The 25,306-nt window shown below is 43.5% G+C and overlaps 1 protein-coding gene across 1 annotated transcript in view; it reads left to right on the plus strand.

The window, feature by feature from the left end:
* The window catches only part of TMEM242 (transmembrane protein 242), a 51,573-nt gene extending 34,587 nt beyond the window's left edge, over positions 1-16,986 (plus strand). Inside the window, exon 4 of the mRNA XM_047769854.1 lies at positions 15,561-16,986. Coding sequence (XP_047625810.1) covers positions 15,561-15,659 — 99 coding nt within the window. The 3' untranslated portion in view covers positions 15,660-16,986. The remainder of the gene's footprint in view (positions 1-15,560) is intronic.
* Positions 16,987-25,306: the final 8,320 nt, after the last annotated feature.

Genomic DNA, 25,306 nt, shown 5'->3' on the forward strand with positions numbered 1-25,306 from the left:
GGATGTTAGGGTAGGGGAGTAGTTCTCTGGCAATAGCTGTGATTATCATCATGGAATTCTGGACATTTATGTTATAACCACATTTGTTTAAATGTACTCAATCCACAATTTTTTTGTCAAGCACATTTTTAAAGAGGGGAATGTTCTGTTGGCCTGTGATTTGGTATCACTTACTGACAAGACCAACAGTGTCTCTGATCCACATGTCAGAAATCGAAACAGCTAGAAGAAACTGAAGGTTTTCATTTACCATCCATGTACTGTAAATAGTACAAGCTCAACAACCTTCTGTGAGCCCTACTGTTTAACTCGAGACCCTGTTTATAACTTAAATGTAGACTTTGGCTTTACATTTCCATAGCTGTAGAAAATTTTTAAACTTTTATTAGGGAGGTCCCTGGTAGCTCAGCAGGTTAAGGATCCAGCATTGTCACTGCTGTGGCATGGGTTTGATCCATGGTCTGAGAACTTCTACATGCACAAGTGTGGCTGGAAGAAAAAAAAATTAAAGTGTAGTCGATGTACAATATTATGTAAGTAACGTGTAAAATATAGTGATTCGCAACTTTTAAAGATTATAGTTTTCATAAGATATTGTCCTGTGTACCCTATGTTGTACAATATATCCTTGGAGCTTATTTTATAAATAACAGTTTGTACCTCTTAATCACCTACCCCTATTGTCCCTCCCCTCTTCCTCCTCCTCACTGGTAACCATTGGTTCTCTATATCTGTGACTCAGTTTCTTTTTTGCTATATTCACTAATTTGTTGTATTTTTTTAGATCCCACATATAACTGATACCATATAGTATTTGTCTCTGTCAGACTTATTTCACTTAGCATAAAACTCTCCAGGCAAAATTTCCTTCCTTTTTGTGGTTAATTAGTATTCTATTTTATCACCATCTTTATCCACTCATCTGTTGATGGACACTTAGGTTGCTTCCATGTCTTAGCAATTGTAAATAATGCTGCTATGAACAATGGGGTGCATGTATTTTTTTGAATTAGTGTTTCTGTTTTTTTTCAGCTATATACCTAGGAGTGTAATTGCTGGTGTTACAGTAGTTCTATTTTTAGGTTTTTGAGAAACCTCTACATGCTTTTCCTCAGTGGCTATACCAATTTACATTCCCACCAATAATGTACAAGGGTCCTAGTTTCTCTACATCTTTGCCAACATTGTTTTTAGGATAGCCATTCTAACAAGTGTGAGGTGATACCTCATTGTGGTTTTAATTTGCATTTCCCAGATGATTTGTGATGTTGAGCATCTCTTCATGTGCCTCTTGGCCATCTCTATGCACTCTTTGGAAAAATGTCTATTCAGGTCTTCTGCCCATTTTTTAATTGTATTGTTTGGGTTATTTGAGTTTGTTTTATGAGCTATTTATATTTGTTGTGTATTAACCCCATTATTGGTCATATCACTTGCAGATAAGTTGTCTTTTCATTTTTTAATGGTTTCCATTGTTATGCACAATCTTTTCAATTTAATCAGGTCTCATTTGTATATTTTTTTTATTTTATTTATTTTTTTTGTCTTTTTGCTATTTCTTTGGGCCACTCCCACGGCATATGGAGGTTCCCAGGCTAGGGGTCCAATCGGAGCTGTAGCCACTGGCCTACGCCAGAGCCACAGCAACGCGGGATCCGAGCCGTGTCTGCAACCTACACCACAGCTCACGGCAACGCCGGATCATTAACCCACTGAGCAAGGGCAGGGACCAAACCCTCAACCTCATGGTTCCTAGTCGGATTCGTTAACCACTGCGCCACGACGGGAACTCCTGTATATTTTTTAATTTCCTTTGTTTAGGAGACAAATCCAAAAACATATTGCTGCAATTTATGTCAAAGAGTGTTCTGCCTGTATTTTTCTCTAAAAGTTTTATAGTTTCTGGTCTTGTATTATATTTAGGACTTTAATCCATTTTGGGTTTATTTTTGTGTATGGTATTAGAGAATTTTTGTTTGTTTGTTTTTTAGGGCTGCACCCTGGGTATATAGAGGTTCCCAGGCTATGGGTCGAATCAGAGCTGTAGCTGCCAGCCTATGCCACAGCCACACCAGATCTGAGCTGCATCTGTGACCTACACTACAGCTTAGGGCAACATGGGATCCTTAACCCACTGATAAAGGCCAGAGATCAAACCTCTGTCCTAATTTCTTTCTTTCTCTCTTTCTCTCTCTCTCTCTCTCTCTCTCTCTCTCTCTCTCTCTCTCTGTCTCTCGCTCGCTCGCTCTTTTTCTTTCTTTCTGCTTTTTAGGGCCACACCCATGGCATAAGGAAGTTCCCAGGCTAGGGGTCCAACAATTGGAGCTACAGCTGTCAGCCACCACTACAGCAGTGCGGGATCTGAGCTGTATCTGCCACCTACACCACAGCTCACGGCAACGCCGGATCCTTAACCTACTGAGTGAGGCCAGGGATTAAACCCACATCCTCATGGGTACTAGTCAGATTCGTTTCCACTGCAGAATAGGAACTCCTAATTTCATTCTTTTACATGTAGCTGTCTAATATTCCCAGGACCACTCAATAAAGAGACTGTGTTTTCTCCATTGTATAGTCTTGCTGCTTTTGTGTGTGTGTGTGTCTTTTTGTCTATTCTAGGGCTGCACCCATGGCATATGGAGGTTCCCAGGCTAGGGGTCAAATTGGAGCTGTAGACGCTGGCCTACGCCATAGCCACATCTGCAACCTGCACCACAGCTCACTGCAACACCGGATCTTTAACCCACTAAGCAAGGCCAGGGATCGAACCCACAACCTCATGGTTCCTAGTTGGATTCGTTAACCACTGAGCCAGAACAGGAACTCCATTGTTGCTTTTATCATAGATTAATTGACCAAAAGTGCCTGGGTTTATTTCTGGGCTTTCTTTCCTGATGCATTTATCTATATATCTGTTTTGAATGCCAGTACTGTTCTAATTACTGTAGCTTTGTAGTGTAGTTTCAAGTCAGGAGTGTGGTTCTTCTCAAGATTGTTTTGAATCTCTGGGGTCTTTTGTGTTTCCATTCAAATTTTAAAGCTATTTGTAGTAGTTCTGTGAAAAATGCCATTGGTATTTTGATAGGGATTGCATTGAATCTGTAGATTGCCTTGGATAGTATGGTCATTTTAATATTAACTCTTCCAATCTGTGAACACAGTATATCTTTGCATCTGTTTGTACTGTCTTCAGTTTCTTTCATCAGTGTCTTAGTTTTCTGAATATAGATCTTTTATTTCCTTAGGTAAGTTTATTCATAGGTATTTATTCTGTCTGATGCAATGGTAAGTGGGATTATTTCCTCAATTTCTCTTTTTGATTGTTCATTGTTACTGTATAGGGATGCAACATATTTCTGTATAATAAATTTGTATCCTGCAGCTTTATAGAATTCATTGATGAGTGCTATTAGTTTTCTGGTGTCATTTTTAGAATTTCCAATGTATAGTATCGTGTCATCTACAAACAGTGACAGTTTTACTTCTTTCTTTCCAATTTGGATTCCTTTTCTTTGTTTTTATTCTCTGATTGCTATGGCTAGGATTTCCAATACGATGTTGGGTAATAATGGCAAGAGTGGGCATTCTTGTCTTGTTCCTGATCTTAGGGGAAATACTTTCAGCTTTTCACCATTGAGTATAATTTAGCTGCGGGTTTATAAGGCCTTTATTATGTTGAGATATATGTTCCTTTATACCCACTTTCTGGAGCATTTTTATTATAAATAGATCTTGAATTTTGTTTAAAAAGCTTTTTTCTGTATCAAGATGATCATACGGTTTTTAATCTTGTTAATGTGTTGTCACATTGATTGATTTGTGGATATTGAAAAATCTTTGCATCCCTTAGATAAATCCCACTTGAATACTTGATATTTTTAATGTATTATTGGATTCAGTTTTGTTGAGGATTTTTGCATCTGTGTTCATCAGTAATACTGGCCTATAACTTTTTTGTGTGTGTGACATCTTTGTCTGGTTTTGGTATCAGAGTGATACAGGCATCATAGAATAAGTTTGGAAATGTACTACCTTCCTTCCTCTGCAGTTTTTGTTGTTGTTGTTTTGAATAGTTTGAGAAGAATAGGTGTTGACTCTTAAAGTGGAGAATTCACCTGTGAAGCCATCTGGCCCTGGACTTCTCTTATTGGAACTTTTAAAATTACTGATTGTTTCATTACTGGTAATTTGGTCTGTTCATATTTTCTCTTTCTTCCTGGTTCAGTCTTGGGTGATTATACATTCCTAAGAATTTGCCATTTCCTCTAGGTTGTTCATAGTGATCTCTTGTGATCCTTTGTATTTCTGTGGTGTTGGTTGTAACTTCTTTTTCATTTCTTATTTTACTGATTTGGGTCCTCTCCCTTTTTTTTTCCTTGATATGTCTGGCTAGAGATTTATCAATTTTATCTTTTCAAAGAATCAGCTTTTAGTTTCATTTTTTTTTGCCTCTATTTCATTTATTTCTTCTCTGATCTTTATGATTTTTTTTCCTTCTACTAACTTTGGATTTTGTTTCTTTCTCTAGTTCCTTTTGGTATAAAATTAGGTTATTTACTTTGCCACATCCCATAGGTTTTGGATCATTGTGTTTTCATTTGTCTCTAGCTATTTTTTTATTTCCTCTTTGATTTTTTTCGGTGACCAAATTGGTTGTTTAATAGCATATTGCTTAGCCACCATGTGTTTATGGGGCCTTTTTTTTTTTTTTTGTAGTTTTTTTTCTTTGTAGTTGATTTCTAATCTCATAGCATTGTGGTAAGAAAAAAATGCTTGATATGATTTCACTTAAATTTAGCAAGGTTTGTTTTGTGGCCTGGCATATGATCTGTCCAGGAGAATGTTCATGTGTGCTTGAAGAGAATGTGTTTTCTTCTGCTTTTGGATAGGATGTTCTAGATATATTAATTAAGTTCATCTGGTCTAACCTTTTTTTTTTGGTCTTGATTTTTTAGGGTCAAACCTGTGGTAGATGGAGGTTCCCAGGCTAGGGGTCTAATTGGAGCTATAGCTCTCAGCCACAGCCACACCAGAGCCGAGTCTGCAACCTACACCATAGCTCATGGCAACACTGGATCCTTAACCCACTGAGCGAGGCCAGGGATTGAACCCGCAACCTCATGGTTCCTAGTCGGATTCGTTTCTGCTGTGCCATGACAGGAACTCCCTAACCTGTCATTTAAGCCAGTGTTTTCTTGTTGATTTTCTGTCTGGATGGGCAGGGCCATGTCCAAAGTGGGCTCAGGAGGTCTTAAGGTAGCCTGTTTGCTGATGGCTAGAGCTATGTTCCCAACCCAGTTAGCTGCTTGGCTTGAGGCACTGGGCCAGGAATTGACACTGATGAGCTAGAGGGAGGATTTCACAATGGCAGCTACCAGCACCAGTGTCCCTGTGGTAGAATGAGCTGAGAGTGGCTGCTGCCAGTGTCTCTGTCCCCAGGGTGCACCACAGTGGCCTCCTAACTCTCCAGGAGACTCTCTAAGACTAGCAGGTAGGTCTACCCAGACCTATCAAAGTACTGCTTTTGCCATGAAGCATGTGAGATTTTGTGTGTGTCCTTTAAGACTGAAGTCTCTCCCCTCCCCACACCTATGCCCCATCCTCTGTTACTCAATATTAAGCCCTCCACCTTCAAAGGCAAATTCTCTGGGGGCTCATCTTCCCAGTGCAGGACCTTTGAGCTGGGGAGGCTGACATAGGGCTCCAAACTCACTTCTGTGGGAGAACCTCTGCAATGTAATTATTCTCCAATTTGTGGGTCACCCACCTGGGGATATGGGACTTATATCATGAATGCATCATTCCTACCTGTGTCATCATGGTTCCTCCTTTATGTCTTTAGTTATAGAAGATTTTTGCTGGTGGGTTCTAGTCTTTTCATTGATGGTTGTCTTTCTATGCTTGTGAGAGAAGGCTGAACTCCTCCACAGCTGTAAAATTAAAGGGGGATAAATGGTGTTCTTTATCTCACTTATCGCCCTTCCTTCACCTATTCTGAAGCTCGTCTGTTCCTGGTTGGCTATATTTCAGATAGGATTCCTTCTAGTGGTTCAGTTACTCAGTTATGACCACAGGAACAAGTAAATAATACAATGCTTGGGAAATGAGAGGAAAGAAAAAAGAAAATCAGGCCAAGAGGAGGAAATGGGAACACAACCCCTCATGCTGAAGCCACTCTTCACTCTACTACCCTGGCCTCATCCGGGCATCTCAGCCTCTGCCTTCTCAGCAGCTGACTATGTTTTCATGAGATGCTAAATGATTCTGTTCATTTCCTGGCTGAGTCTCATTAGAAAACTCTGGCTTTGGCTTTTAGTTGTCATAGATGTTCAATCAGAAGGATGAAGAGAAAGAACCAAGAAGCACATTGCAAATTCTGGCCAGAAATGTCTTCCAACTGAGAAGTCTATGCAGGATTCTTCAAGGGGTATTCCAGACACAGTGGCAGAGTAGAAGGACTTGAGCTTACCTCCTTTCATGAAAACATCAAATTGCAACTAATTGCTGAACAACCATCAACAAAATAGCTACCAAAAAAGATATCCTACTCCCAAAGACAAAGAAGCCACCACATCTAGATGGTAGGAGGGGCACTTTCGTGGTAAAGCAATCCCATATCCACAAGGTAGGCAACCCACAGCCTGGAAAATAACTGTATTGCAGAGGCTCACCCACAGGAGTGAGGGTTCCAAACTCCATGTCATGTTCCCCAGCCTGGGGATCTGGCATTGGGATGAGGAGCCCCTGGAGCATTTGGCTTTGAAGGCCAGCAGAGCTTGAGTACAAGGGCTTCATAGATCCGGAGGAAACAGAGATTCTACTCTTGCGGGGGGGGGGGGGGGGCACATACAGAGTTTTTCATGTGCACTGGGTCCCAGGGCAAGCCCATAAGAATCTGGGCCATCCTACCTGTGGATCTTGCAAGGTCTCCAGGGTCCCAGGGTCAGGAATTCCCATAGTGGCTCAATGGGTTAAGAACCCAATGTAGGGAGTTCCTGTTGTGGCTCAGCAGTAACGAACCTGACTAGCATCCATGAGGACATGGGATCTACCCCTGGCCCTACTCAGTGTATTAAGGATCTGGCATTGCCATCAGCTGCGGTACAGATCAGACATCGCTCGGATCCCATGTTACTGTGGCTGTAGCCGGCAGCCATGGCTCTCATTCAGCCCCTAGCCTGGGAACTTACGTGTGTCACAGGTGCGGCCCTAAAAAGACAGACCTGATGTAGTCTCCACGAGGATTCAGGTTTGATCCCTGGCTTTACTTAGTGCATTAAGGATCCGGTATTGCCATAGGCTGTGGCATAAGTCACAGATGTGACTCAGATCTGGTGTTGCCTTGGTTGTGGTGTAGGCCTCAGATGTAGCTATGATTCAAACCCTAGTCCAAGAACTTTTATAGGTGTGCCCATAAAAAGAAAATTTAAAATCTGGGCTAGTCCTACCTGTAGGTCTTGGAAAGTCTCCTGGGAAAGTAGGGGTCAGCTGTGGTCACTCTGGGGGCAGGACACTGGAGGCAGAGGCCCTAGGAGGTATTCATCAGTGTAACCTCCCCAGAGGCCGTAATTTTCAAAAAATCTGGCCCCACTCACCAGTCCTGAGAAACCCCAGGCCCAACAACAAACAAGGTGGGAAAACAGCCCCATCCATGAGCAGACAGGCTTCCTAAAGTCCTCCCAGGCACATATGCACTCTTATCACACCCAGCAACACAGTCCTGCCCACCAGAGGGACAAGACTCCACTCCCCCCACCAGTGGGCAGACACTAGTCCCTTCCTTCAGGAAACCAGTCACAAGCCCCTGTATCAATTTCACCCACCAGGAGGCAGACACCAGAAGCAAGAGAGACTACAACCCTACAGCCTGCATAAAGGACACCACAAATGCAGAAATCTGGACAAAATGAAAAGGCAGAGAAATCCTTTGCAGATGAAGGAACAGGACAAAACCCCAGAAAAATAGCTAAGTAAAGTGGAGATAAGCAATGTACATGAAAAAAGACTTTAGAGTAATGATGATAAGAATGATTCAAGATTATTAAGAAACAATCCTCTGGAAAAAGAGGCAATGATCAAAAAGCTGTAAGAAATGTTTAACAAAGAAATAGAAGATTTAAAGAACAAACAAGCTGTGGTAAACAACACAAAATTTAAAATTTACTAGAAGGAATCATAGCAAAATACAGGAGGCAGAAGAACGAATAAGCAAGGTGGAAGACAGTTTGGTGAAAATCACTGATGCAGAACAGAATAAAGAAGAAATAAGAAATGAGGACAGTCTAAGCAAACTCTGGGACAACATTACACGCACCAACATTTGCATTAAAGGGGTGCCAGAAGAAGAAAGAGAGAAAGGGCCAGAGAAAATAAGAAGAGATAGATAATAGCCAAAAAATTCCCTAACAAAGTAGTCACTCACTTAGGTCTAAGAAGCACAATGAGTACCATATAGAATAAACCCAAGGAGACACACCCCAACATATATTAATCAAACTGACTAAAGACAAAGAGTTAGAGAAAAGTAACAAATTACAAGGGATCTGATAAGGTTATCAGCTGGTTTTGCAGCAGAAACTGCAGGCCAGAAGGGAGTGGCATGATATACCTAAAGTGATGAAGAAAAAAAAAAAAACTGCAACCAAGAATACCCTACCCAGCAGGACTCTTGTTCAGATTTGATGGAGAAATCAAAAGCTTTACAGACAAGCAAAAGCTAAGAAAATTCACCACCCCCAAGCCAGCTTTACAACAAATGTTAAAAGAACTTCTCTAAGTGAAAGAGAAAAGGCCATAACTACAAACAAGAGAATTACAAATGAGAAGGCTCACAGGTAAAGGCAAACAGTAAAGGTAGGAAATCATCCCTACACAAATATGATATCAAAACCAGCAATCATGTGAAGAGGAGGGTACAAATATAGGGTACTGGAAACATACTTGAAATTAAGTGACCAGAAATTTAAAACAATCTTGCATATATATAGACTCCTATATCAAAACTTTACAGTAACTGCAAACCAAAAATCTACAATGGATAATACAAAGAAAAACCAATCCAAAAACACTCAAGGTAGGCATCAAGCCACAAGAGAAAAGAACAAAAGGAAAAAAGGCCAACAAAAACAAATCCAAAACAACACAGTGTCAATAACATGTCAATAATTACCTTAAATGTAAAAGTTCCAACCAAAAGACAGAGACTGGCTGAATGGATGCAAAAACAAGACCCATATATATGCTGTCTACAAGAGACCCGATTCAGTTCTAGGGACACACACAGACTGAAAACGAGAGGATGGAAAAAGATATTCCATGCAAATGGCAATCAGAAGAAAGCTGGAGTAGCAATACTCAAGACAAAATAGACTTTAAAATAAGATGGTTACAAGAGACAAAGAAGGACATTACATAATGGCCAAAGGATCAGTCCAAGAAGATGATCTAACAATTGTAAATATATATGCAACCAACATAGACACACTTAAGCACATAAAGCAAATATTACCTGACATAAAAGGAGAAATTGACAGTAACACAATAATAGTAGGGGACTGTTTTAACAACCCACTTATTACATCAATGGACAGATCATCCAAACTGACAGTCAATAAGGAAACACTGGCCTTAATTGGCACATTAGACAAGATGGACTTAATATGTATAGAACATTCCATCCAAAAGCATCAGAATACACATTCTTCTCAAGCACACACAGAATATCCTCCAGGATAAAGCACATTCTGTGCCATAAATCAAGCCTCAGTAAATTTAAGAAAATTGAAATCACATCAAGCATCTTTTCTGACCACAACACTATAACACTAGAAATCAACTACAAAACAGACAAAAAACACAAACACATGGAGACTAGACAATATGCTACTAAACAACTAATGGATCACTGAAGGAATCAAGGAGGAAATTAAAAAGTACCTAGAGACAAATGAAAATGAAAACATGACCCAAAACCTGAGACACAACAAAATCATTTCTAAGATGAAAGTTTATAGCAATACAAGCTTACCTCAGTAAACAAGAAAAATCTCAAACAACCTAACTGTACATCTGAAGCAACCAGAGAAAGATGTGAACAAACAAAACCCAAAGTTAGTAGAAGGAAAAAAAATCAAAGATCAGAACAAAGAAAACAATAGAGAAGCTCAGTGAAACCAAAAGTTGATTCTTTGAAAAGATAAAGTCAATAAACCTTTAGCCAGATTCATCAAGAAAAACAGGGAGAGTGCTCTCAAATCAATAAAATTAGAAATGAAAAAGAAGATACAACTGACAACACAGAAATATAAAGTATCATAGGAGACTACTACAAACGACTACATGCCAATAAAATGGACAAATCTTAGAAAGGTACAATCCTCCAGCACTGAACCAGGAGGAAACAAAATATTAACAAAGCAATCACAAGTACTGAAATTGAAAATGTGATTTAAAAACTAAAAGTCCCAGACCAGATGGCTTCGTAGGTGAATTCTATCAGACATTTAGAGAAGAATTAACACCTGCCTTTCTGAAACTATTCCAAAAAATTTCAGAGGAACAAACACTTCCAAACTCATTCTATGAGACTACCATCACCGATACTAAAACCAAAGATACACAAAAGAAGAAAATTATAGGCCAATATATCTGATGGGTATAGATGCAAAAGGCCTGAACTAATACTAGCAAACTGAATCCAATATATATTAAAAAGATCATGCACCATAATCAAGTGGGATTTGTCCTAGGGATGTAAGGATTTTTCTGTATCTGCAAATCAATCAGTGTGATACACTAACAAATTGAAGAATAAAAACCATGTGATCATCTCAATAGATGCAGAAAAAGCTTTTGACAAAATCCAACACCCATTTATGATTAAATAAAACAACCCTCCGGAAAGTGGGCATAGAGGGAACCTACCTTAACATAATATAGTCCATATATGACAAACCCAAAGCACACATCATTCTCAATGGTGAAAAGCTGAAAGAATTCCCACTAACATCAGGAACAAGACAAGGATGTCCACTCTTGCTACTTTTATTCAGTATAGTTTTGGAAGTCCTAGCCATGGTAATCAGAGAAGAAAAAGGAATGAAAGGAATCCACAATTGGAAAAGAAGTAAAACTGTTGCTGTATGCAGATGAAATGATACTACTCGTAGAAAATCCTAAAGAGGCGATCAGAAAACTACTAGAGTTCATCAATGAATTCAGTAAACTTGCAGGCTACAAAATTAATACAGAAACATCTCACATTTTTATACATTAACAACAAAAGATCAAAAGAGCAATTAAGGAAACAATCCCATTCACCATCACAACAAAAAGAATAAAATATCCAGAATAAACCTACCTAAGGAGGCAGACCTGTACTGTGAAAACTGTAAGATGCTGATGGAAGAAACTGAAGATGACACAAACAAATGGAAAGATAAATATACCATGTTCTTGGATTAGAAGAATATCGTAAAAATGACTGTACAACCCATGGCAATCTATAGATTCAATGTAATCCCTATTAAATTACCAATGACATTTTTCACAGAATTAGAACAAAAATTCTTTTGTTTTTTTGTTTTGTCTTTTTTTGGGCCGTACCTGTGGCATATGGAAGTTCCCAGGCTAGGGGTCCAGTTGGAGTCATAGCTGCTGGCCTACACCACAGCTCACGACAATGCCAGATCCCCTAACCCACTGAGCAAGGCCAGGAATTGAACCTGCAACCTCATGGTTACTAGTTGGGTTCATTAACCACTGAGCCACAATGGGAACTCCAGAACAAAAGCGTTTTTAATCTGTATAGAAACACAAAAGACCCCAAACAGCCAGCGCAATCTTGAGCAAGAAAAACGGAAATGGAAGAATCAGGCTCCCTGTCTTCAGGCTATACTACAGAGCTACAGTAAACAAAACAGTATAGTACTGCCACAAAAACAGAAATATAGATAAGTGGAAAATGATAGCCCAGAGATGAACCCACACACCTATGGTTAACTAATCTATGACAAAGGCGGTAATACACAATGGAGGAAAGACAACCTCTTCAATAAATGGTACTGGGAAAATTGGTCAGCCACATGTAAAAGAATGAAATTAGAGTATCTCTAACATCATTTACAAAAATAAGTCAAAATAGATTAAGGACCTAAATATAAGACCAAATACTCTAAAACTCTTAAAGGAAAACATAGGCCGAACACTCTGACATAAACTGCAGCAATCTCTTCAGATCCACTTCCTAGAGTAATGAAAATAAAAACAGACATAAAAAAATGGGACCTAATTAAGTTTAAAAGTTTTTGCAAAGTAAACCATAAAACAAAAAGACAACCCACAGAATGGGAGAAAATATTTGCAAATGAAGCAACTGACAAGGGATTAATCTCCAAAATATAACAACTCATGCAGCTCAATATCAGAAAAACAACCCAATCAAAAAAATGGGCAGAAGAGCTTAATAGACATTTCTCCGAAGACAGGTAGCCAAAAAATACATTAAAAAAATGCTCAACATTGCTAATTATTAGAGAAATGCAAGTCAAAACTATTATGAGGTATCCCCTCACACAAGTTAGAATGGCCATCATCAAAAAGTCTACAAATGGAGTTCCTGCTGTGGTGCAGTGGGTGAAGGATTTGGCATGGCTGCAGCTGTGGTGTAGGTCACAGCTGTGGCTTGGAGTTGATCCCTGGCCCAGGAACTTCCATATGCTATGGATGCAGCCAAAATAAAGTCTACAAACAATAAATGCTTGAGAGGGTGCAGAGAAAAGAGAATCCTCCTATCCTGTTGGTGAGAATGGAAATTTTACCACTGCTATGGAGTTCAGTATGGAGGTACCTTAAAAAACTAAAAATAGAACTATCATATGATCCAGCAATCCCACTCCTGGGCACATATCTGAAGAAAACCATAATTTGAAAAGATACATGCACCCCAGTGTTCACTGCAGCACCATTTAGTACAGCCAACCTAAATGTTCATCAACAGAGGATTGGGGGAGTTCCTGTTGTGGCTCACTGGTTTAAGAACCTGACTAATACCCAGGATGATGTGGGTTTGATCCCTGGCCTCACTCAGTGGGTTAAGGATCTGGCGTTGCTGTGGTGTAGGCCAGCAGCTGCAGCTCCAATTCAATCCCTAGCCTGGGAACTTCCATGTGCCACAGGTGTGGCCCTAAAAAGCAAAAACGAAACACCCCACCCCCCTGCCAGAGGACTGGATAAAGAAGATGTGGTACATATACACAATGAAATATTACTCAGCCATAAGAAAGAATGAAATAATGCCATTTGCAGCAACGGGGATGGACCTCGAGGTTGTCATTTTAAGTAAAATAAGTCAGAGAAAGACATCTTATGGTATCACTTATAAGTGGAATCTAAAAAAAATACAAAATGAATTTTTTTGCAGAACAGAAACAGACTTACAGACTTTTAAAACAAAAACTTACGATTACCAAAGGGGACAGATGTACGGGAGGATAGACCGAGGGTTGGGGATTGGCATGTGCACACTCTGGTCCATGGAATGACTGGCCACTGGGGACCTGCTGTGTAGCACAGGGAACTCTACCCAATATCCTGTGGCAGTCTATATGGGAAAAGAATCCAGGAAAGAATGCATGTGTGTATATGTATAACTGAGTCACTTTGTTGTACAGCAGAAATTATTGCAACATTGTAAATCAACTATAATTCAATAAACTTTTTTTTTTTTAAAGGATTCTTTAAGGGGTACCAAGTACAATCTTGGTATACTTTGAACAAAGTAATTCTTTTTGTGAGCCTAGACACTTAGCATCCACGCCCCCACCCACCCCCAGTGCAAATAGTCCCTTGTGATTGTGACAACCAAATTATCAGGATTCTCTATTTGAGAACTGCTATTTAGAACTGCATTTCTAGTTCCTTCCCAGGGATTCTGTATTGCCTCTCGTTGAGAACCTCTAATGAAGGTTTCATCACAGTATAAACTAGAGAGCTGCGTGGACGTGTGTGTGTGTGTGTGTCTTCAAGATTGGTGTCTGGGACCCAGATGGTGAGATGGTATGACTGGTCACTTTGCTGAACCGTAGAAATAAAAAAAAAAAAAAAGAAAGAAAGGAAGTTTGACCAAAATAAGCAAATGTTGAGATGGCTGGCATGGATCTTCTGTAGACTACACATAAGGGGTAACCTTATATGTCTTCCAGTATCAGAATATTTAAACCAAAGTGCTTTATTTTGGTTTAACTGTAATGCTTCTAACATACCATAATATTTATACCCATATGAGCTTTATTCTTGAAACAATACATATTTTGATGGTGCCGTAATGACAACAGCTAATATATATGGAGCATTACCATGTGTTAGGTGCTGTGCTTTAGGCACATTCTCTCACTTAATCCTCACAACTCTATAAGCAGGTAATTATCTCCATTCTACCTATTGTGACAACTACCCTTTAGAATAGGCAGACTTCCCAGGTAGTGGAGTTGGGATTGAACAGAAAGGCCCATCTGCCCCCACAGTCTGTGCTAGCAACTGAGCTGCAATGACTGGAGTAAATGCCTAGGAATTTACAAGTCCCAAACAGGAAGCACCCCCTGAATCTGGAAATAAGGCACGGATTCAGCTTCAAATGGAAATAAGTTAGCATCAACATAAAAAAATGCAATGGCCAACTCTCCAAGTGACCATGCCAAGAAGCGACTTGCCTGTTGCTGTGAGTCCGGACGCTCCCTAAATCTCTTCCAGGAGGTCCGCATCCTGCAGGAGCAAAGGCCGGGAGGTAGCTGATGAGAAGAGGCGGTGCTGTGCTGTAGGGCTTCTGAAGCTCTGTCTTCAGAACGGGACCATCAAGGTTACAAAGAGTCAATCAGATGTGGAGCCAGTTGTTTCTGATGTGAAGCTTGTCCACCTCCTGTAAATGGCTGTCCCCCTGCCTCAGGGCTGCGTGCACCTCAGGTCCAGCTGGTGCTCCCGCTGCCCTGCATGTTAAGATCGTCCAGCCTCCTGCTCCAGCTCTTGGTTTCCACATCAGCCTCTGCTGGGAAAACCTCTACAGGGATTTTTCAACACCATCTGACAATAAAAACATTCTAGTTTATCCGACAGTCATTGATTCCTTCTTTATTTACCCCCTACCCCGTTACTTCTCTCCACTCCTTCCCTCTGGCCCTCCAATTCTTCTGACTTTGAATGGCCTCAGTCTGTTCATTTATTTAGATAAAAAGCCCATTTTCAGCTGTGTCTTTATATACGAAAGCCCCCAACACATACCATCCTCCCGGCGGGGCATAAATGTCGTGGAGGGCTGACAATTCAGAGCATGTCGCCTTTCACATTCACAGTGGAGTTTTATGTTATTTAAGGCCCAGTAGCTTTATATCCGGACGAAGAAAAAAGGTGTCTTACAGTCTTTCACAGTCTCTGCCTTTTGTTGGTTTCACAGCAATGACGTGGCGGTCAGGCCCCAGCAGTGTCCATCTCTAATTACTTTGGCTCTTCTCCCCACCTTTTAACATTTGATGACTGTTGGGTTTTTTTTTTTTTTTTTCATCTTTCAGATGAAAGACTTTCGAAGTAAAATGCAATCAATATTTCCAGCAATTCCCAAGAACTCTGAATCGGCTGCTGAGTGGGAAGAAGCATTGAAATCCAAGTGAGATGAGCATGATGGATGAAGTCCAGAATAACTGTTACAGGAAAGGCTGGCTTCGGAGATGCCACAATAGCAAAGGGACTCGATTGATTTCTCCTCAGGAACACATGCAGATTGGTGACTGAACTTATGGGACGGATGACATTCAGTGTCCTCTTAGGAGGCCAACAGTCATTTCTGTTTTGTACTTTATAGATGATTTGGTTATGTTCGTGTGTGTGTGTTGGAGGGAAGATAAAGTTTTTGCAAAGTTAGACTATTTAAAAATAATTACATGTAGGAATTCCCACTGTGGTACAACAGAATTGGCAGCGTCTTGAGTGCTGGGATGCAGGTTCAATTCCTGGCCGGGCACAGTGGGTTAAGGATCCAGTGTTAACTGCAGCTTCAGCTTAGGTCGCACCTGCAGCCTGAATCTGATCCCTGGCCCAGGAATTCCATGTGCAGGGGGTGGCCAAAAAAGAAAAAAATAAAAATAATTATATGTTTAACTTCTCTATGTGGAGGAAGTCCCAAGGGAAATACTTCAGGGTTTTTACCTGAAAAGAACATTTAGAATAAGATATGATGGAAAATCTTTATAAACATAGCCCTCACAGCAGTAGTACCTCAGTGTGTCTGGTAAGAGACGTTTCAATAGCCTTTCCTGTCAGTAGGTGGCTGTAGGCTGACTCCAGGGTGACGGGTGAACAGGTGACTCCTGTACACCAGACAGTGCGTGTGGTGGCTCTGTTGTCCTGGACGCAGTCTTTTACTTGTAAGTGCTAGGTATTTACCCGATGACCTCCCTTTAAGGCCCTGTAAATCCTTAGACAGGAAACCAGTAACAGATTATGATAACTTGAAAGGATAATCATGTTAAAATAAGTGACATCATGGGTATAAAATGTACTTTTTTGAGAAGCTGGTTCTGGGCCCTTAAATATTGACTGACAGTTTATAGATTTATATTAGTTGTCAATATAAAAATAGCCCAAATATCACCTCTCTTAACAAATATTTTTAATGAGAAAAGTTACCTGAGTTTTGAGTGTCGATATTAATTAGTTCCACCTCCCTGACAGAAATAGCTACTGGTCTAATAAACACAGCCAGCCCTTTTCTGTCCTGCAACATCTCTCTCAGAGAACATAGAATAATGCCTACATGCAGTGGGGTTGTTTTTGTTATTTTTGTTTTTGCTGGAGATTAGATGTTTTTAAGAAAAGTACTTTAATATATCAGTATGTCCAGAAAAATAACCCTTGGTTGAATATCATTGTGTAATTTCTTCATAATTGCATAGGCTCTAATTAGCAATCAGGTTTATTAATAAATTAATTTGAAATGCATCTGTTATAAGGAAACCTTTAAAACCTTTTTAAGGAAGAATTTTAAATGAAATGTCAAGTGCATAATGTAACATTTTTCTCTGGACCACGTTAACCCTGTTAAAATTGCTGTATTGTTAATTAATTAAACAGGTGTAATCAGCGTCTGGGATTCCTATTTAAACCTGTTTAAAATCCAAGACTTGAAAGGATCATGAAAACATCAGGGGATGTGAGTAGCAAAAACAGCTCACCCATCTTTCATTTTTAACTAAACCTCTGCTAACGAAATCTCTCTAGCCTTGGAATGAAATGAAAGAAGGAAAGCGGGAGAAAACGGAACAGCCTGAGTCTGGGGCACAGTGGGTGCACTCTGGTCCCGCGGGGCCTGGCAAACGGGAGGCCTGAAGGAATGAAGTTTGAATGCATGTTTGTGTGACAGGCCTCATGTTTACCAAACCCTTGAGGGATGGCAGGAAACTGCCGTAAGAATGGGCCTGAATCAGCTGCTGAGGAAACTGATGAGGGCAGATTCCCTAGAATAGGTACCAAGCACAGGCTCTAGTTGCATTTTAAAAGCAAAAGTGAAGTAATAAAGATGAAAGTTAAAAGAAAAACAAGAAATAGGACTAAAGTGGTTTTTTTCTACAGGCAGAACTCAGATATCGGAAGATGGAGTCATTTGTCTATTCTTTCCATCCTAGAGGCATATTGTTAAATTGGTTAATGGAAAGGAAAAATGTTTAACAGATAATGTTATTCTTTATGTGAAGTACCATCTGTGTACTGAGTTCCGAGTGTTCCTTGATATGGAAGAGAGGACGTGTTACGGAATTTCAAGTTTGCCTTCTTTGCTGTCTTTATCTTGGGTAGACTATGACAAACATAATCACATTTATCTCCTGGAGCATAAAGAGTTTTAATCACCCTATTAACCAGGATGACATTTTTCACAGACTTAAAAAGGAATAGAACAGACATTATCGCCCCATAAGCAATCCATTTCATGGAGCCTGAGCACTAGAAATTTTTTAAAGGATGGATAACACAAGCCATTTCCATTTCATGTATAAGCCAACATTAAGGCGGCTCCCACAAGAATGCCACTTACACCAGTCGAGCGTTAAGCTGTACGTTTAGAATCTCGGCGCCGAAAGGGCCATTAGAGGAAGCCGTGTAGAGAAGGTGGTGGGCAGGGAGGGGCGACCTCTGAGGCCTCAGGACTCCTTCATCTGGTAACTTACTGCTGCCCTGTAGAAATGTGTCCATGGGCTGCTGTTATTTTCAGAGTCAAGGAGATACAGTTTCTGAGCAAACTGGGAGTGAAAAATAGGGCATGGGACCTGCCTTACAAGATGCCCAGCAGCCTGTCTCTACAAGAAACACGGATTCTGATGATAGCAGAGGGAGCGAGCCAGCACCCAGGCCCTGCAGAGCTGAGGCGCGACCACAGATGACACTCATTCCATGGCACTGACACAGGCGGACACTGGGAAAAAACCTGCCTTAGCTGCTCGGTCAAAACGTGGCTCCTGACTGCCTCGCCTGTCATACATTCTGCTTAGTCTCATGGCTAGTGTGGGACCCAGCTTGCAAATTAATCATTGCAACCTAGGGGGAAATTAAGGGGGGGGTGGAAAAAGCCCATGGGGACAAAAGTAATTAAAATCCACTGAATTTAGCAATTTCACTTGGGGCAACTTTTAGCAAATTTTAATCTCTCCTAGGTTTGGTTCATGGAGAATGTTGTATGTTTTCACCTCATTTTCTTGTATCTTTTTTTTTTTAAGGGCTGCACCCTCGGCATATAGAGGTTCCCAGGCTAGGCATCCAATTGGAGCTGTAGCCGCTGGCCTACACCACAGCTCACAGCAATGCCGGATCCTTAACCCACCGAGCGAGGCCAGGGATCCAACCTGCGTCCTCATGGTTACTAGTCAGATGCGTTTCTACTGCGCCACAGTGGGAATGCCTTGTATCTTCTTTAAAACAAGTACAAATGAAAGTCAGGTAAAATATAAAATTTCTCCAAATAGTTACATTTCTCATGAAAGTTTGTAAAATACACATTTTTACAGTATTTAAGCTCGAGTGAGATGTTTTCCCTTCCTGCTGAGTCACTGAGTATTATGTCAGGTATCTGGGTCTCTGCATTGGTGTTATCGGGATTAATTATCAAAGGCTGTGCTTTTGTGAGTAGAGAAGAGGGAAGGAAGCATCTCCTGCAAGCAGCAACATTAATCTGTAACAGTCAGTGAGGCTGTTGGCAGATTTTGTCTGATGGCAGATAACTCAGTTTTGGAGAAAATTATAATAGCAGTTACCAAGAAGCAAAAAAAGAGTTCAACTCTTCTGCCCAAGTATTAGGGGAGTGATTCTGGACCTTAATTTATATTTTTTACATAAACTAGGTGAGGCCTTCTGCCTTTGGAGGGAAGATCACCTACTGAAAAAGAAAATAGTTGAAAAAAAAGTTGCATATACATGTCCTTAACAACAGAAGGGTAAAAGCCATTCTTAATGGACTCCCGTAATCTAAATAAGGGCAGACAGGAAGCTTGGCACATTTATAGAACAGCTTCTACCTGCTTACCTGAAAACAAGGCAAAAATTCATCTTCACGCTCTTCCAACGCCCGGAGCTAAGAGCAGGAGTCCAGGTCTGTGGCCCCACAGAAAACACCTGAGCACATACCAAGGGCTGCTTGGAACACCAGTGCGGGGGCTGCTGTCTGAAAAGAACAAGTTGACAGAGCTGAGTCAAAAAGAAAGCTTGGTTTTGACATTCTCTGCAGAGGTGTGCCAAATTCTGCAGAGCCCCTTTGGTTTGCAACCTGGGTGATGGGAGTGCATGTATTTTTATTTTCTTGCTACTGGTCATCTTCAACTGTCCTTTTTTGTAAGGGCCGATTCCCTCTGCTTCCTGCTCTGAGTGAAGCCCAAAGTGTAGACCCCACATCACTGGTGGTTGCCAGTGGCCAGCTGTCACCGTCACCACCTGTTCCCATATCCTTGTACCTCCCTTCGGTCTGCAGTGGCCACAGCTACTCAGAGATCCTTCAGTTGGGATAGAGGTTACAGGACTAAGAAATTCTAGTGGTAAAACTCATGCAAAGTTAAAACAAGACGTTGTCAAAAAAAAAAAATACAAATGAGGAAACCCTTTGCTCTGAACTTGCTCTTGGGTCAGCCAGGATTCTCTTCATAGATTTTTTTTTTTTTTTTATGACAAATGATGGTAGTAAAATAGCTGGGTAAACAGCACTTTATCCAGGCTTCCAACTCCCTGTTTAAAGGCAGAATTTCCTTCCACATGGTGAGTGATGAGGCTGCACAATGGCAGCTGAGACTGCGTGGAGCTGGGATCCCTGGACCTTATCAGGCACATCCAGAGTTGGAGGTGGATGGCACTTCGGCCTGAAGATGCAGCCCTGACTCAAGTCGTTTGGCATCCCAGTTTGCCCCGTGCCTTTGCAGGCATCTCTCACTTTGTCATGTTCCCATGGGAGCTGTCCAAATTTCCTGTCTCCGGTATGTGTACTAATAGCGTGGGGTGGAATTCAAATTCTTCAGAGTACCTTTGCTTAAACTTTTCAATGTTCCAAATACTACTGAAGGTGGAGTTCCCATTGTGGCACAGCAGAAATAAATCCGACTAGGAACCACGAGGTGGCAGGTTTGATCCCTGGCCCCGCTCAGTGGGTTAAGGATCTGGTGTTGCCGTGAGCTGCGGTGTAGGTCGCAGACAAGGCTTGGATCTGGCATTGCTGTGGCTGCGGTGTAGGCCGGCAGCTGTAGCTCTGACTGGACCGCTAGCCTGGGAACCTCCACATGCCACTGAGAGTGCAGCCCTAAAAAAGCAAAAAAAAAAAAAAAAAAATTACTGAAGGAGCAGGGAGGGAAGGGCTGGGTTAAAAACTCAGGGTCAGGTGGGTCCTTAGAGAAACACCTTACACCCCCTTACACCCCGACAGGGAAGCGGGCATTCATCCTCATGTAGTTCCCTCAGATTCAGGGTTAATCCCTTAGTAAATACAGGGAGGGAGGGAGGAAAAGAGGGAGAAAGGAAAAGAAGAAAGAGAAGGGGAAGCTTTTTTTTTTCCTTTTTCTTTTTTGGCTGCCCCTTGGTACACCAGGCCAGGGATCAGATCTGAACCACAGTTGAGACCTAAGCTGGATTCTTTAACCCATTGTGCCAGCCAGGGATCAAACCTGGATCCTGGCGCGGCTTCAGAGACACTGCTGATCTCACGCAAACCAGCAAGAACTCCCTCACTTTACTTTAGAAACCTCGCTCCCCTCGCATGTGCTGTGCGGGCGATGCCATCCGGAAATAAGGCGCCCTCCTCTGTGGGATGGCGAGTTTGGCCAGAGCCCCCAGGGTGAAGTTCTGTCTGGGGGTCCTGAGAGCACGAAGGGCACAGGAGCCCCTTGGGCTCGGTCGCCAGACGCAGCGCTGTTCACTGAAGAAATCAGGCAGAAACCAACCCACCACCCCCTTCGCGTGAACCCGGTACGCCCTAGAAAGAAGTCCAATGATTCCACCTAATCGACCCAATTTGTGCCTTTGATGTAAGCGTCGGCAGCCCATCTCACTTTCTCCCCAGTCACTAAATCGCTTTGAGCCGAGTGCCATCACACATTAATTACCCAGCATGACAAACCCTCAGGTCAGCTGGTTTTTCTGGGCTGCGTGTGCCGGGAGGCGTGGGAATTATTAGAAAAGTTCAGGCTGGCAGGTTAATATCATCCCTTCCCGTGTCAGTGTGCGAGGCCGACACTCCGTGCCTGGGCTTTAAGAACCGAAATTAAAACCAGCTCTCTCAAGGACGCGACAGGCTGACAGGCTGACGGGCCCTGAACTGTCCTGACCAGGTGCAGTGACTTGATTCTCTGTGGCTCCAAACATCGAAATCACCTGCTCAAAGCAGCTGCTGGGCTGCCCGCAAGCTGTACCACCCATGCCGGTCAGGGGCCACACATGTCAGTGACAACGCAGGCCAGGAGGCAGCGCCTTCTCCAAGACCGAAGCATCCCTGAGCAGAGAGGTCCCAGGAGGCCAGGTGCTCCGAGGGCTCGCAGGTATTTGACCCGCCCCAGAAAACTCCTAAAACCACCTGGTCGCTGCAGGAGAGGTACAGGCAAGTGCACTTCAGCAGCGCCCCCCTCCTCTCCACATCCCTCTTTGTTTAACTCTGTGGTTGCCACACCTCCCCCCTCTTGGCCTCTGTCTTCTGACTCACCTACACTTTCTCCAGATCCTTCCAGAGCATCCTCCACCGGCACCTGGAGAAGCAGGTGCCTGAGAAGCTGCTGACCTAAGCGGAGGACCATTTACTGCAACCTGGGGGAGGTCCCCTGGCATCTAGGCTGGCAGAAGGTCTCCAAGGGGGGTTCCCAGCTCTCGGGTTTCCCCCTCGTGGTTGCTGGGTGCCCTGACATGGACCTGCCCTGGGGCAGGCCGAGCTCTCTGACGGGCCGCAGGAGCAGCTCAGCAGGCAAACCAGCCTGGGGCCTTCCCGTTTTCTCTCTCAGAACACGGACCTGTGACGCCTGTGTCCTGTTCAGTTCTGTCAGCTCCCTCTGCGTGGTGCCTCCTGTCTGCCAGCCGCATCTCTCTTCTCTCTGCAAATGATCTGATTTGTTCTCAAGGGGTGGTCTGCTTTTCGGAGCTGGGGTTCTGGGTCCCTGGCGTGGCGGGGAGCTCAGCCCAGCGCTGGGAGCTGTCCTTCCTGGCTGGGTAGTTGGTTCCCAAATCTCGTCCTTGTTCTCAGTCAATTTCTGCAGCTAAAACTCCTTTATAAAGCTTTAAAAATGTCTTCACAATCACACAACACCCAGGTAACCAGGTCATCCTCCCAGAAGGGGCTTCCAGGGGCTGCCGTTGGGAGGAGGGGAGATCTGAGTCCCTTCATTTCCTGCTCCTCCCCCGCCTGGCCCAGGGCCCCTCCCCTGCCCGGCCCCAGCCTCCCCCAGACCAGACCCAGCCCCTCCACTTACAGCTGGGATGACTTTGGGCAAACAACCCACGCCAGCTGCTGTCTTCATCTCTTAAAGGGGGTACAAGAACTTCCACATCCAGCGTCAGGAGGGTTAAGTGAAACACTCAACCCGCAGCCAGCCCCTGGGCCCTCAGCCTGTGGGCCCTCTGACTGATGTCAGCGCTGGATGACACCCAGACGGCTCCCTCCTACTCACCGTCCTGCGGCTCCTCCTAACGCCTGGGCCTCCACGTCCTGCGCACCTTTCACCTGCCACCCAGCACTCGGGAGCCCCTAGGTCCTGGGCTTCAGAGGCCACACCTGCTGGCGAGCTAGACGCTGCGGGGGACGGTCCCCCCTCCACCCGAGCACCCCCTGAGCGCTCAGACCACTGGGCATCTACGGGGGGACAGAGGGAAGCCCAGACGCCCCAGGTTGGGAGAAATGAGGCCTGTGGGTTCACGCCAGTGGGAAAAGGAGGGCTTTACTCTGCCCAGACCGGGTTCTCAAACCTCAATGAGCCCAAATGAGAATCACTTGAAAAAGCACAGGTCCTGGCCTCACCCATGGCTTCCAATTCAGAGGTCTCGGGTGGGGCCGAAGAATCTGCCTTTCTAACAAGTTCTCGCAGATGCTGATGGGGCTGGTTCTGGGACCAGACTCTGAGAACCACGGCCCTATTCGGGGTCCACCTCTGATGGCGGCATTCAGGACATATAAGGTGTCACAGAAAAGCATCTTTGTCAAACCACCTTCTCAGGCTCCTGTGAAAGCTCAGTATCTCACGTCTTGATTCTGCTTTTACCTGACTGAGAAAAACACCTGTTGCCTGGGCGGTCACCCTCCAAGGCCCTAGTCTGTGTCCCCCCATCACCTCCAGTTCACCCCCCCAGGCAGCATCCTTATTCTGCCCAGGAAGCTGGTGAGGAATGAGCAGCTCCACTCCCGCCCCCTCCCTCCCACCCGGGGGTCAGCACACCAACACCAGGAGCGCCAGGGACGCCCACCCAGAGAGTCACTAGGAAACGAGTGGTGGCCCATCTCAGTCCCTGAGCCACTTCCCAGGAGGGAGACAAGGTCGTCAGTAAATGTCTGCTTGACCTGGAAAGGCAGAGAGGGCGGGCGGGCGCAGAGGACAGGGAAGGCCGCTAGGAGGCGGTGTGGCGAAGCCGAGAGGGAAGTGAGTGTGTTTATAAAAGGCCTTGGCTGACAGGTGAGAAGTGGGGTTTTACCTCTAAGCAATGGGAGGTCCATGGAGTCCTGGAAGCCCAGGTGACAGGTGTTTTTCTCAGTCAGGTAAAAGCAGAATCAAGACATGAGATACTGAGCTTGTTAGTTGGATTTGTTTCCGCTGTGCCTCGAGGGCAACTCCCTGAGCTTGTGGCATAAAACCAGCGTTTCCTGTCATTCACTCATTCATCTGAAGCACAACCATTAAGTGCCTGGTGGGTGTGAGGGACATGATGGTGACTAGAGAGCCCCTCCTTGAAGCACTGCCAGTTGACCGGGGGTGCAGGGGTGGGGGACAGAGGCTCTTTTGACTGTGGAGGATGGACTGCAAGGGGGATTGTGGCCTGACCAGGTCTGGCCTTTGCTCTCCCCTCAGCCCAGGGCCCAGCTTACACTGCCAGGGCCTGGCTTGTCCTGGCATGTGTGGACAACCACAGAGGACACTCGGGGCCCCTCCAGCTGTCTTTGCTGCTCCTCAAGCCCAAGAGTCTGAAACCTGGGGGGCAGGCCTGTCTCAAGAGGACGAATCTGGGGAGGAGGCCAAGGCCAGGTGGGTGCCATCTTACAGACCAGGTCCCCCCACCAAGCCAGGCCCCCATGCAGCCGTGCACCGAATCTGACCCTCTATCCTCAGCAGCAAAGTTGGACCCGCTCGCCACCTTCCCTCAGAGACCCTTGTCATGGTCACCAAATGAACACAGTACAGGAGATATTTTGATGTCCCTTGGAGAGCTAACACATGGACTACAACTTTATCTTCTCTACTCGGATAAAGAAACTTCTGTAAGGCTTCATGTTTCCATCTTTGCTTTAGTTACCAGGATGCTCAGCACTAAGTTTAACCTTGAGTCATAATTTTATCATCTTCTTCCCTTCCTTCTCCTTCTGCATGACTCTCCAACTTTCCCATTTTAGCAAACTTGTACACGTGGTGGAAGCAGCCTCAAGTCTTTTTCAGAGGCTGACTGGGTGTAAAGTTATAAATAAAATAAATACCCCTGAAATCTTCTCATTGTCCCTTTCTTATTTCTGAAGTCATCTGAAGTCCTGACCTGGAGTTCTGTGATAAATTCAACACAAAAGATTTCATGCACTGACACGTTTTAAAATTTCTGTTTCTGTGAAAGACCC

Source organism: Phacochoerus africanus, chromosome 2, assembly GCF_016906955.1.
Source record: "Phacochoerus africanus isolate WHEZ1 chromosome 2, ROS_Pafr_v1, whole genome shotgun sequence".
Lineage (NCBI taxonomy): Eukaryota > Metazoa > Chordata > Mammalia > Artiodactyla > Suidae > Phacochoerus > Phacochoerus africanus.